The 13,751-nt window shown below is 43.8% G+C and overlaps 1 protein-coding gene across 2 annotated transcripts in view; it reads right to left on the reverse strand.

The window, feature by feature from the left end:
• Positions 1-68: 68 nt before the first annotated feature.
• arfgef1 (ADP-ribosylation factor guanine nucleotide-exchange factor 1 (brefeldin A-inhibited)) overlaps positions 69-13,751 on the reverse strand; it is a 53,578-nt gene continuing 39,895 nt past the window's right edge. For both annotated transcript variants that reach the window (XM_063483717.1, XM_063483716.1), the window contains 24 exons: positions 13,437-13,642; positions 13,243-13,327; positions 12,938-13,103; positions 12,529-12,680; positions 12,291-12,419; positions 12,035-12,193; positions 11,580-11,724; positions 11,398-11,488; positions 11,189-11,229; positions 10,877-11,046; positions 10,201-10,352; positions 7,475-7,647; positions 7,167-7,327; positions 6,608-6,738; positions 6,227-6,356; positions 5,937-6,072; positions 5,533-5,671; positions 5,097-5,169; positions 4,761-4,920; positions 4,515-4,654; positions 4,246-4,417; positions 3,935-4,073; positions 2,624-2,741; positions 69-1,463 (listed from right to left, as the gene is read on the reverse strand). In XM_063483717.1, coding sequence (XP_063339787.1) covers positions 1,251-1,463; positions 2,624-2,741; positions 3,935-4,073; positions 4,246-4,417; positions 4,515-4,654; positions 4,761-4,920; positions 5,097-5,169; positions 5,533-5,671; positions 5,937-6,072; positions 6,227-6,356; positions 6,608-6,738; positions 7,167-7,327; positions 7,475-7,647; positions 10,201-10,352; positions 10,877-11,046; positions 11,189-11,229; positions 11,398-11,488; positions 11,580-11,724; positions 12,035-12,193; positions 12,291-12,419; positions 12,529-12,680; positions 12,938-13,103; positions 13,243-13,327; positions 13,437-13,642 — 3,381 coding nt within the window. In that variant the 3' untranslated portion in view covers positions 69-1,250. The remainder of the gene's footprint in view (positions 1,464-2,623; positions 2,742-3,934; positions 4,074-4,245; positions 4,418-4,514; positions 4,655-4,760; positions 4,921-5,096; positions 5,170-5,532; positions 5,672-5,936; positions 6,073-6,226; positions 6,357-6,607; positions 6,739-7,166; positions 7,328-7,474; positions 7,648-10,200; positions 10,353-10,876; positions 11,047-11,188; positions 11,230-11,397; positions 11,489-11,579; positions 11,725-12,034; positions 12,194-12,290; positions 12,420-12,528; positions 12,681-12,937; positions 13,104-13,242; positions 13,328-13,436; positions 13,643-13,751) is intronic.

The following is a 13,751-nucleotide window of genomic DNA, read 5'->3' on the forward strand; positions in this document are numbered from 1 at the left end:
GTCCTGGCTGATCATTATGAAACAGCTAGCAGCAGCTGTAATTCAGTGATTCAGCATTTCAAATAAACCAAGTTCAAAAACTTTATTGACCTAGAACCTGATTAGAATGCCAGATGATGTATTGTACAGAAAGTTGTACATATTCTTTTGCAACATAGAAAACTTTACATTGCTGTATCATATACATTTTGTTTTCTACATCCATGAGCAGGAATGCACCCCAGTCATACTTAAAGCACAGCTAACATTTGTCATTTTCTCTATACATATCTTTCCCCCAGACCAAAGAAAAAAAAACATTAAATATATTATTAACTTCTGATTTTTGTACACAAGAGTGAAAACTAAACTCACATGAAAACAGACTAGTGACTCAAAAAAGCAGCTAGAATCAGTTTGCTGTCGTCTTCCAGTTATAGAAGCCTCGTTGTCGTCTATTTCGGTTAAAAACCTCATAACATATAAAATGGAATAATTTAACCCATCACTTTTCGCGGTCTTAGTTTAATTACAAATCGTACTGTTTAGGACAATCTGCAGGAGGTGGTACAGTCAAATAAATTATCACAAAAGTAAAATCTCCAGTGCATTTGAAAAACAAAAACAAAACAGATCAAGTGCAGCAAATCCAGAGAAGGAAAAAAATTTAAACAAAAATAAAAGAAATTTAGTGTTATAAGATTATATTACACAGCGGCAGATCAGATCTGTACAACTAGTATCATCCAAGAGGCTATCCATACTAATGTTAGCCATCTGCAGTGCAGACAGAGAGATCATTACTATCAACGTGTGACAAACGTCACTGTCATAGTTGCAGAATATGTCTTTTTGCATGTTGCTGAAACCATTCATTCTTTGTTTTAAATATACAGTAAGAAGCACACTTTTTTTTTTATATCTTCCTTCTGAGCAGATCAGAGATATGGATAACTGTCAGTTGGTTATCAGTAGTTTTATCCAGTAGAGGCATCGCTACACCTGGTACAAGACATGTTTTTATAGTGTTAGCAAGGACTCCGTCTGGGCTGTTTGTGTGTACAGGCGTGTCTGTGTGTGTGGTGACAGGGTTAAGGGAGCGGGTGGATGTTAACAGATAGCTGACTGACAATCAGCCATTTTTAAATCAAGTGTTCGGCATAAAAACACACCGAGGCCCCTGAGGCAGCACAGAGCACCAGCACAGCTACGCGAATCTACGACGGAGGCCTCGGTAGAGCTTCGTGCTCCAGGCTGTTTGCGGTGCAACGTCACTGGGCCTCCTCCCCAGCCTCCTCCCCAACCTCCATGTCAGTCTCTGGCTCACAGGCCTGCTGAGGCTCTGGCTCAGGCAGCTGTGCAATGTTAAACACGATGCCGATACGCAGGTAAAACTTTCTTAGGATAGCTCGGAGCTCGGGGATCAGGTCGAACTGCATGATCTCACACAGAAGAGGGTAGTATCTGGATGCATGAGCTTTGAACTACAAGTGGGGGTGAGATGAGAGAGCAGGGAAGAGACAGAGGAAGACAATGAGAAGTTAGATCTTTAAACACATGCTCATATTCTTTTTGATGTACACAAAAATCTACAAAGAGAAATCTGTAATGGCCCAGTCACACTAGAGTGAAAACAGGATGACAACCTCACTGTGACTAGAAAAAAATAAACAAATAAATAAAAACAACTGACTGGGACTGAATTTAATTTTTTCGCATTGGGTGACTAATTGCAGTTTTTTTCAGTGACTAGTTTTGTTCACAGGGTGATTTGACAGGTTGGCTTGTGGGAGGCAGCAGAGAATATAATCACTCACAAACAAATTTGCAAAGGTTTGTAAATAAATGCCGCCTCATTCATAAATGCACAGACTGCCAACATGCTCCTGATGAATGCAACTTGTCTGCAATCTCTTTGCATTAGGGAACTTGACTTAACTGGCTGCCAATTGGTTGTAATCTGGTCATATATTTATATATGAAAGCAAGGTTACAAAGTGTTTGTGTTCTTTTGCAGTCAAATTGTGTCAATTTTTGTGGAGAACTTTCTGAGGTTCTGGTTGGACTGGTTGGACATAAGGTGGCAGAGATGGCAACGGATCTTTACCCCGATTTTGCATTTTACATTGCATGTAAATACCAATTTGACCCCATTTACTTGCAAACAGACCATAGTCTAATTCTGTCTCATTTCCATTTTATTATCATCTTGATGCGCCAAAGTTGCTTTGAATACAGCAACTGACTGCAATGGTTTGCAGACCAGGTCTCCATCTTTGAAGCATCTATTTCAAATGCAATAAGATGAGTTCATTTCACCTGATTGTAATAATTTTGCTGTTATCTTCAACCACCGTTTTCCCATACCATAATACTCAAGGAAAACATGATGATGAATGTAGTGGGATTAAGGTTTAGCCTGCTCAGTTTTGTTTGTTGTATGCCTAACAGGATATGTGCAAGCATATGTAGCAGCACACATGGCCAAAAATATGTTTGTTTTGCCTCTGACACCAATAAAATACAAAAAAATTATAAATGGAGTCTGAAGTATTAAGCTACATCACACATAGCCTTAAAAGGTCTTGTCTGTGTGTGTGCGCAGCAGCGAGGAAGAGCATCAGTGGGTGTTTTGGCTTCTTACCCTTTCATCACTGATCTTTAGCACCTTGGTGAGGAAGAGCAGCAGCAGGTTGGTCCACGCCTCTCTGTGGCTTTCTGAGGTCAGGGCCAAGAAGTATGCTACAGCCTCGCTGCACACGCTACATGAAAGAGAAGAAGAAATCTGGATTAACACACCGAACAGAACAAGCCTGGAATCCAAATATGAAGTCAAACATAGAAAAGTGCTTCTAATTCCTGTGTTGTTTTCTAATGTACTGTAGCAAGGCAACATCTGCATCCCCACCTCACTTGTCACATGAAAAATTGCTGCAGTGAGGATGATGAAGGTTGCTCTAGCTCAGCGACTGCTAATTAAAGCCCCTGACTGAGGCTGGTATGAAAACAATTGGACGTTTTTCTCCACACTTTAAGCTCAAGGAAAACTGAAGCCACCTTTCGTCTCTCATCCTGCAGCTGCCTGACAACATCCTCTTCCTCCTCTCCTCCCTCCTTCATACTCACAGCTCTCCAGCCTCTGTGACCTAATGGCCACCCAAATCTGCTTTGGTCCCTGCGCTAATCAAACTAGCATGTGTGCTGCGTGGCCTCTGGTAAACAGAAAAAGTGCTTGTGTGGAGTTCAGAAATAAGCCTGTGCTGCTGATGTGGTGTTTTAAGTGACACACAGCAGCATTTCAGTGAATTAGGATCTGCATGCAGGCACTAGCCTCCTCCACCCGCATCCCTTCTTATCTCCTCTCTAATAATGAATGCAACTAGGAGAGATGAGCAATGATTCTGCCTCATCTTGACATCATCATCAATATAAAGGCGAGGCAGGGAGAGAAATGGGATGACAGCAGTGTGTGAGGCGTTGAATAAAGACAGTGTGATGACAGCAGTGCTGACTGAACAATGAAACATCTTATGTGCTGATTCCTTTGGATCCAAACATCACACAGCATCCACTTCAGACAACCTCAAAGCTGCTAACATGCTGGGCCTTCGCCACAAGTAACGAACTACAGTTACCGACATCTCAACAACCCTCCCTAATGTCATAGCAACAACAGAACGACAACAGAACAACCCTCTCCTTCAGATGTCTTGGGTTTCATTTGACCAATAAAATAGTTTATAACTACAGAATAAATGCAAATAGACTCACATACACTTAGACGAGGGGTTAAGCCAGTCCTTTTCCTTATAGTCTCTAATAGATTACTATAATAATATTGAGCCAATAATAAGATTTGGGATGTTTAAACTCAGCTCCACTGACTGCCTCGTTAGTAGATGCAACGTTAGCGCTGCCCATCAGTGATACGCTATGCACAGCATGCAGTCCTTACTTGAGCAGTCGTCTTTGGACCTCCTCCCAGGCGTCCCGGCGGCGCTCGTCTGTGTACATGCGAAACAGGATGCGCAGCCCACATGCCAGGCTGCTGGTCTCCTGCTTCAGGAGATTGGGCTTCGACTTTCCTTTGAAACCTTCAAAATGGACACACACAAGCAAGTGTTTACAGCTCAGCATATTAAAGTTTTCAAGTTTTTGTCTGTCAAACCTAAAGAGACTCCACAACCGACTTGGTGTTACTGTAATTTTTGACTACATGATCAAAAGCAAAGGAGAAAAGATGGAGCCCATGTTCTGTCGCCCTACCTGCTTTCCACAGCAAGGTTCTTTGCTCGTTGTTGGAGTTGAAAGCCTTGGCAAAGTGGTGTGAGTCCAGCAGGCAATCCAGCAACTTAAAAAGCTGCTCAGAGGTCAGGTAGCGATACATTCCCTGGTCCTGGGTCTCCACGGAGACGTCTGCTGAACACACAGCATCCCGCTGCGAAAAGACAAATGAATGATGCATTACTGTGTAACACAAAAACAAAACACAGCCGCATTTCTATGCAGGAGTGGGAGAAAACAGCTGTTTGTACCTGAGCAGCTGCAAAGTTCTCCGCATCTTCCTTCTTACTGGTGGCAGGGAAAAAGACGATGTTGTCGATGGTCTGGATCAGCTCCAGCTGCACGACGCACTTTATGAGCAAAGCCGAGAATAAACGCTGCTCCTGGATCTCTGTGGGATACGCAGGGGGGAAAAAAGGGAAAAAGTTAATCAGAAAATGTACGCAGGCAAAAAACACACAGGGGTCAAAAATCTCTGAGTGAAGTGGCGGACTGACTTGTTTGGGTCCTGCTCCTTGGACCGTCCTCGGTCACGCCTGAGGCTGAGCTGTACTGACTCTGCCGACGATTCTCCATCGCAGCTCTGTCGGAGCTGCTGATGGAATGCTGGTCATCAGAGCGGGACTGGATGTCCAATGACTTCTGGGAAACTGAGTCCTGGGAGCAAAGTAAACAGAGGTACTGCTATAATGCAAGAGCTGTACGTGTAAATCAATCAGTTATAGAAAATCTAACTTGTGTTCTCGTGCAAAAAAGGAAAGCAAAAATGCAACAATTTTATCACCTGCAACAAGCACAGGAAAGAAATAATTAGTGATATAAATGAAAAATACCAGCTGTTTGTCAGGCAGGCTCTGTGTTGATAAGTGCTCTCCCTCTGCCCCCGCTGGTCTCCATGTTAAAAGCCTTTGAGACAGGAGAATTAGTCATTCAATAAAACCCAACACATTCATCTTTTCATGCAGGGTAATAAACAACATCCGGCTTTCATTATAGAAAAGTACCAGAGACGGCCGGCCGATTAAACCAACCAAGGTCTTAATTTAAAATCCATTATGATTTTTAACTTAATTATACATAATCTGAAAGAATGTGATTACACTGAATTGAGAGTGAAACATTAAAATCTAGATGCACAAAATGAAAAATTAAGACTTTTATTCTTTAATTCTGCTGCTTTCATTTTGCAACTAAGCACTGGTATAAGAATAACCGGAGGGATTAAATGCTACATTCAAAAGCATGGGTGTGTTTTTGGCAGCAGCTTACGCGTGTGGGATTGTGGTCTTGAAGATGTCCAGCATGCAGTTACATGTCTTGTCCCAGGTTTCTGGGGAAAACTTCTCTCCATTAAGGATGACCACATTCTCTAGACAGTTGGTGCCTGAACGGGCAAGTTGCTCATTATCTGCAGAAGAAGAAGAAGAGATGATGATGAGGAGGAGGAGGGGGAAGAGATAAGGAAACGGTGAATTGGAGAGGAGAGATGTTTCCTTATATTGCAATACCTAAGGGACTAACTGTGCAGCTAAACTACTTGACACTGACAGAAAGGGGGTTTTCACTGTTCCGGCCCACGTAAGTGAGCTGTACACCTCTCTGCTCCTTTATTCTGCCACTTTTTAGATAATTCTGCCTGTAAACATTAGCCAAAAAGAGGGATGTGCACTCACCTTGCTGCACACACCAGTACAGCTGAGCAAGGATGTCATCCAGCAGGACGCCATTGAGGGACTCAAAGTATTGGGTGAAGACATCGCAGATGGCGTAAAGTGCGTGGTTGCAGGTAGTCGTCATCCACTCTGCTTTCTGAGGGCGCAGTGAGAAAGTTTCAGCACGAGAACAAAAACAAATATACCGGGAGATTAAAGATTGTGCTCTGACATTTTCCGAGTGCATCTGGCTGAGCCGTTCAAACACAGGATGTGAAGCAGAGGATGTGGATGAAAGCGTTATTGTGTACCTCAGTCTGTTGCTCGGGCAGCTTCATGTTGTCAAAGATCCTGAAGACGATTCTGAACAGATCCTGCCACCAGTGTTTTTCAAAGGTGTGCCCATAGGTCTTCATGACTTCAAACATCACTGTAAGCCCCCTGGGAAATACGCAGACACACACATGCACATTTTGTTTTTCTTAATGCTATAGCTGATGTGTTTTTAAGTCTTTAAAGTCTGTCATCTAGCATTAACTCCAGCTGTGCAGCAGGACTATGTAGAACCCCTGCCTGCAATTCTCCATTTCCAATCAGCTGAAATGTGAAAGCGTTTTAAAAGCATACTTGTGCATACAGATACCCACCCTATAAGCCCCTAAACAGCAAGCTAAAAGGTAAATCCCGCCTACCTGGTCCTGACATCCAGTTTACACCTGTTGATGATGCAGGAGAGCTCAAAGAGAATAGGGAACCAACCCCGCACCCACACACGGTCCTCAGGCGCTACATTCATATCATCACTGGTGTAGTCTTTGAAGGCCTGCCAGAGAAATAAGAGCCATGTTCACCACTGCGCCATTTCTGCCTCAGGAGACAATTAATCCTCCCACACATCCATACATACTGTTCATGCCCCTGGTACGCACTGCACATGTTCTCAAGTTATTACGTCAAGCACAAGAAGAAGGTGTTTTTTTGCAGACAGTAGTAGACGTAGGATAGATTACAGAACTACACACATGACATTAGCATTATGAATATATATCTTAAATGCATTATCTTTAATAGTGTCTCTATATTGATGTCTTTAATATGACTTGAATTTTTTGCTGCTTCAACCAACCATTTATATTCAGACTATCTGAGCTGATGCACAAGTCGGTGCATTTTGCATCATAATCAATCACAACACGCCTCCCGTACAGTATTAAATTAAGCGATCTGTATAAGACGAGGACTCATATTGACCTGTGGCCTATCTGAGACGTATTTGGCGCAGTGTCGGATGAGGCGGATGGCTTCCATGCTGGTGTCCGGGAATGAGGCATTGCAGGCAAACTCTGACAGACACTTCACGGCATCCTGGAAGGAGTCGATTGTAGCCGCAAAGTGCTTTTCAAATACATTCGCTAGGAGGCAGACAGAGGAGGGGGATTAAAGCAAAATTAGAAGAGTGGTGGGGGTACAGGGGAAACACAAATTAAATCAGTCTGCTGACTACAAGGGAAATGGAAGTGGTTAACGATAAAATAAGTTGGGGAGGTCGTTGGACTTACTGACGATATGACCAGTGGTCTGGAAGGCCAGCTCTACGATACTCTCATCTTGGTCAGAGGCAGCCAGGTGGAAGACGGAGAAGATGTTTTTCCATCCTGAACGGATGTTCGCTGCCTGGGAGTTAACCATCTGGGCAATACAGCGCACCACCATGTCTCGGATGGTGGGAGACCTGAAGGGGAGACAGAGTAAAGAGGTGAGTGATGAAGCAGAAGGAGAAGGGGTCAAAACAAAGAGGAAAAAGAAGAGGAAGGGAAGAGCCAAAGGCAGCACCACAGATGAAGACGCAAAATAGGAGGAATAAAGTAAACAAATATTTAGCATACCACATACATAGTATATGAAGTAACATCCTGTTATACAGTTTAAACCTTCTGTTTAAGGATGGAAGCCAATCAGAAGCAGTCTTAGGATATTTTCACACCAATGGTTTGTTTACTCTGGTCCAAATCAGTTGATGAGTTTATAAACCTGTAGCTTTTCTTTAGTTTGGCTTCTTAACACATACACACGCAAAAAACCTACAAGTGTACTTGAAGTGTATTGGCCAGATGTGTCTGGGGTGAGAGCAACAAAAGTACAGGAAGAAGGTGCTGTGCTCTGGGCTGCTGGAGAACATGGTACCCCTGATGCATCCCAGAATGCTAAGCATACAGGATGTGACTACAGAAAAGCTTTTAACTTCAGCCTGTAAGGTGCACGTGATAGTTTGGTTGGATGGAGGTCGGATCACATCCACGCCATAAAGACACACTCTTAAGGAGAGGATGGCCTTAAAGGAATAAAAGCTAACATAGCTTGTTTCAGGCGGTGAATGTGTTAGAGAGTTATCACTGGGATGCCAGTGTGATAGCTCCCTCAGGACAAGGACTCCAGTCGGAGAGTGGGGCACAGAGACTGCTTTCCAGATATACTTTAATGAACATTAACTGATTGAACAGCAGGCTAGTAGTACAGCAACTGGCATACTCAGTGAAAGTATGAGGGTGTGTATGTCTGTGGTTCTAAATAACAAGAAAACAGGGAGAATAATTACATGACAAATATAACAATCATTACTTTTCAACATCATACACCAATAACTAAATCCTCTGGATTAATGAAATCTCCCATTGGCAGGAATATCTGAATATCTCAAACAACATGTCTGTGAAGGTTCTCAGTCATCCAGGTCATCGTAGTCAAAGGAGTTTGCAAACTCCTTTGATCTCAAACAACAGAAAGGCCTAATATCTCAATATTAGCAAAGATCAGCAATTAGGTGGTCATCACAGCCTTCTAGTGGCCAAATAACCTAACTGCTATACGCAGATCCGACCCGTGTCAAAGGCTATGGTGGGAAGTCACATGCTTCTGCCAATATCAGTCGAATCTCCTAACATACTCCATATCAGGTACATGCCTTATAATGTGCTACCTCCTAACCTAAAACCCCTAAAGGATGTAAACAATATGTCAGAGTATAGATCCGTCTCCTCCTAGACCGCCTCAGTGGAGATGTATACTTTAGCAACATAATACCACAGATTTCTAACAACTTCCTGAAATTAACGAAGAGTTATATCCACCCTATTAATTTGGGAATTGATCTTTAGAGTTAGAGAGGTTCTGAATCACATTTGTGCAGGAACGCACACGGCTGGAAATCGCTATTCCCCCGTGCTTAGCGCTCCTCGGACTCTTAGTACGGCTGGACTGTCGTAAAAGCATGTGACATCATCACCCAGCAAACAATAACAATGAAACTGAAAAATAAGGAGACTTTCTGACAGCATGCATCGAGGCACAGTATAGACTAAATAAGCATTATTTTGAACTCTGGATGACAGTAAAGCTACTCTAGTAGAGTCAAAGACGAAAAACATGGAGCTGGTGCCTGCATAATTGGTCCCTTTTAAAGAGAAGAAAATGAATCCCTTCATTGATTTCAATTAGCTTTAAAGGCTCTTGATGACATCCACAGCCCTGTTTTCAGAGAGAATGATTATTCCAGCTTTGGCTAGAGTTGTGGCCTCAGTGAAGAGCAATCCTAATTGCTCCGTAGCTATGAATGAGAGAGGAGCTCTGCCTCCACTCACCATTACACACACACCAACACAGAGGAACGCAGCATGAACGAGCATGAGCGAGACACACTGCGCTGCAGGGTTTACGTGGCTGCCTGCCATCTCCTCTCTGTTGAAGCTCTCGGGCTGTTCAATCTGTGGGTGGATTTATACTTAAACTGCTACTCCTATTTCATATCAATGAAACGTGTGCTGTAGCGAAACAGCTTTCCTCTTTGACGTGCCGCGCAGCAGCCTTTACGGGAAAAATCGGTCTCATTTATAAATGATAGCTGCTTAAATTCCAGCCGAGATAGATTCGGAGCAAACGAGGAAAGAGAGGCTTTTACGCGAATTCACTGAAAGGGTAATGCAAAGAGACTGAAATGGGTCAGCTGAAATGCTGGGTTGCTACTCGTCCCCACGTGAGAAAGCAAACAATATGCCAACTCACTGCTACAGGGAGGAAGGAAGATACAGAGAGCAAAGGAGAAAGGAAGGGAGGCACAGAGCTGCAGATGAGGTTAAAGGGAGAGGTTTGAGTGCGTTACTTCATTCTGTGCATGCCCCCAGGAACAAGGGCGATTCCTAACTTGTCTTTACACCACCAGGAACTACAGATTTCCACTTGCAGAGTTAACGTGATCACTCACTCACACATGATTGCACTCCGTCTGTACCTGTTCTTCTTCATGATGTGCTCGAAAGGCCTCAGGAAGTCTTTCTGGAATCTGAAGTTAGCCAGCTCCCCCTTCTCCAAAAACTTCATGGACAGCTGCCGAAGAGAATCCACCGCGAAAATGGCCACATCTTCATTGGGATTGCACCCAACCTACACAAAGACAGAACAATATTGTTAACACTGTATTATTTTTCACATTTTTTTCTCCTAAATTCAGCGCATGATGTGCGGCTCTCTGAGAACACACTGTTCCTTTAGTGAAACTTGGAACTGAAAAGTAAGCCTCTAACATTTCTTGAATACACTTTTCACATAACAGGCACTCCTTCGTTAAATTCCAGGTTGTAGCTGCGCCGTGAGACGCAAATCTTGGTGAGAGACGAGTCCTTGAATATCAAAATGCCAGAATTTGGCAACAATCAGTGTTGATCATTGCAAAACAGAAAGTGGGAGAGAGAAGGAAAACAAGCCTTTGTAGCTCAGTTCCTGCAAACCTTTGGGATAGATTTTCAAACCAAGTTTATGGAGGACCAAAGCTACCAAAAAATAAATTAAAAAAATAAAATTTATATTACAATATGTATAAAACCAGTGTTACTCACTTCCCCTGTCAGTGATTGTAATGTTGTGCCTGATCAGTGTATTAAGCTATGAGTTATCTAGTTCTCGCTCACCTTGTTAAAGTGGTCTCCAATAACCTCCCAGATCCTGGACCACTGCAGCCTGATGCGACCCATGTTGTAGTAGGAGATCTCCACTATCTTCTGCAGGCTGAACATACGTGGGTGTGTGGGCGAGGCCAGCTCATCCATGGACACGGCGCACAGCCAGCGCACGAAATCAACTGATGAACGGACAGAATACGTTGGCAATGAAAAGCGGTTTGTGCAGGACGTGATTCATGCCAATCAAAAATAGCTAGCATGCACCTCTGCTTGTAAGCAATAAGGAAATTACATGTATAATAGTGGATCAGCTGGACTCACCTATTGCATTACCGTCCAGTCTGGTAGAACCTGTGAATATCCTGTACAGAAACACAAATTACTTAAGAGCTGCGCTGTATTTTCATTTCTTTTTACTCCAAAATAAAGGTAGATAAGAGGATGTGATCCTTGCTACGTTCATTTACTGCATGCTCAGTTTAAGGACGTTAAAGTCCACAAATAAACAAACAACAGCAGGAGGTGCATACCTGTCCACAGCCACCACCACACTCTGAGAGCTGGTCTCTCCAATGGACTCCTGAATGCTGGCAATCTGCTTACGGTCCACAGTCCCTCCAACTGCAGAGCAAAACACAGATGGTTGTTAGGCTGATTTAGGCTCTAATGTTGGTCTTTGTGTGCATGATGCATTCAAATGATGATCGCTGACCTAGACCCAGGTACTCATCGCTGCTCTGCTCCTTTGTGCTCGCAATGAAGCCCTCTTTGCCCCGCACCGTCCCTGAGATGTAGCGTGCCTTGACCCCGGTACCAATCAGCTGAGCCAGCTCCAGCTGACTGATGCACTTCAAGATCTGCAAGGAGTGAGGTATTTGGAGGAAAAAAACAGATGCAGAAATGTAGAAAGAAGTTAAAATACAAGCAAGCGCAGCAGACTATCATATGTAGAATAAAGTGGGAAAAGGGTAACACCAAAAGCCTACAAAATGTGAGCTATAAACAAAGTAAAGACAGGTCTCTGCTCTGTTCTAGATATACAAATTGATATCCCAGAAGAATCTGAGGCTTGGGAAAGATGATCATTTAAATATGAGATGTATTATAACAACACGTTCCTGCGAGCCAACACAAATGCCAGTTTCATGTGACGTAAGTGGAGCGAACCTCATGCCAGGAGTTTCCCAGATAGTTTCCATCTGTGTGGGCCACAGTGATGAGGGTCTTGATGGTGTCAATGTTCTTCTGCTTCATTTCTGCAATGCCTGAGGTGGCTGTGAGCAGGGTGAACCTGGCCAGAGCCTGCACATACGCATCCCTCTCCAACTGTGACAGAGGCAAAATAACAACAATGCTTTGGGTCAACACGCTGCCAGGTCGGTAATACGGTAAGGCACTAATCCTCCAAAACAGATTGCAGTACCTGTATGGAGAAGATGCACGCGATCCTGATGGCACAGCGGATTCCTTCAAGACACAGCGAGGCCACCTCGGTGTCGTCGCAGTCCTGAAGCCCCACGCTGAAGGCGGCCAGGAAGGGCGTCCATGCCAGCTGAGGAAACAAACAAACAAACAAACAACAACGGCAAGGATGATTTATTTGCAGCTGTGTTTGTGCCCAGCTGTGTCTGAAGCATGTGTGGATGTGCTGGCGTTATTACCTTGAACATGGGTCTGACATGCTCCAGATGTGTGGCACTGGTGAAGGGAGCCTGCACGTGGCTGACGGCCTCCATCAGAGCTTTGGCCGTCTTGGCCATCTGCTCCATCTCCACGTTGTAGAGCAGGCGCCTCTGCTTCTCGCTGGCCACACCTGAGCAATAGACCCAGGACAGATTATTATTATTTTTTATTTTTTACAGAAAGTGAAAAAAACTGCAGCTTTTCTTTTAACAGCTGCCGCAAAGTGTAAATCAGAAGTGTTTTACATAGAATAACTGATTTCTGATAGCTCCAAGCCTCATCCAAAACCATTCCAGCAACAAAGATATCAAGTAAATGACTCTGGATAATATCTACAATCTCCTTTTTCATTACACCTTTGAGAACTCCTCCAGCACCGAGACTCACTTTGCTTGTTGGATTTCATGGTGAGCTCTTTTGTCTCCTTCATGGCGATCTTTTTCCCTGCGATCTCGTCATAGATGGCTGAGAGATATTCCTCAGGTAGGTCTTTGCTGTCATTGATGCCCCGGTTCATCTTGATATATTGCTCTTTTGTCATTTTATTCTTAACCTTTGCAGATAAAAACAAGGATTCGGGTCAAAAGCTGCTTATTTAACTTCTGTGATTTATGCTGAACGGATATTTAAGGGAAGGACTACTGTCTAAACACATCCCGAAGGCCGCTGCCTCACTGAGGTGGAGCGCTCACCTGTGGACTGTGAAGGTCTGTTGTCAACATAATGATTGAGTAGGCGAGCACATACGCAGTGTCAGCGCTGGCAAAGAGAGTTTGCCTGGGAAATGGACAGGAAAGCAAGGGTAGGAGAGCAGATTAATTTAACAGCACAGTGTGTACTGACCACAGAGAACCGAACGCAAGCATTTCCAGAGTCATAAACTCACCCCTGGTTGCATTCAAGATATCTCGCCGCAAATTTCTCCATGAGCCGGTCGATTTTCTGGGCCTCTCCGGGCAGCCGAAAGCCCTCCAGGAACATCCTCAGCGCAGAGACAAAGTCTTTGCCCTGGAAGTCCATTTGATCCACGTAGGCGTACATCACCTCTTTATTGAAACGGTCATTATCCCCGAGGAATTCTCCCACTTGAGTCTGACAGAGCAAAAGAAAACAGAGGCTATGTGAAACGTACCGCAACGTAAACACATATTTAGCATACGTCTGTGCTGGTTCTTATCTACTGTGTGTGAGGGAGAGTGTC

This window comes from Pelmatolapia mariae, linkage group LG9, assembly GCF_036321145.2.
Source record: "Pelmatolapia mariae isolate MD_Pm_ZW linkage group LG9, Pm_UMD_F_2, whole genome shotgun sequence".
In the NCBI taxonomy this organism is placed as follows: domain Eukaryota; kingdom Metazoa; phylum Chordata; class Actinopteri; order Cichliformes; family Cichlidae; genus Pelmatolapia; species Pelmatolapia mariae.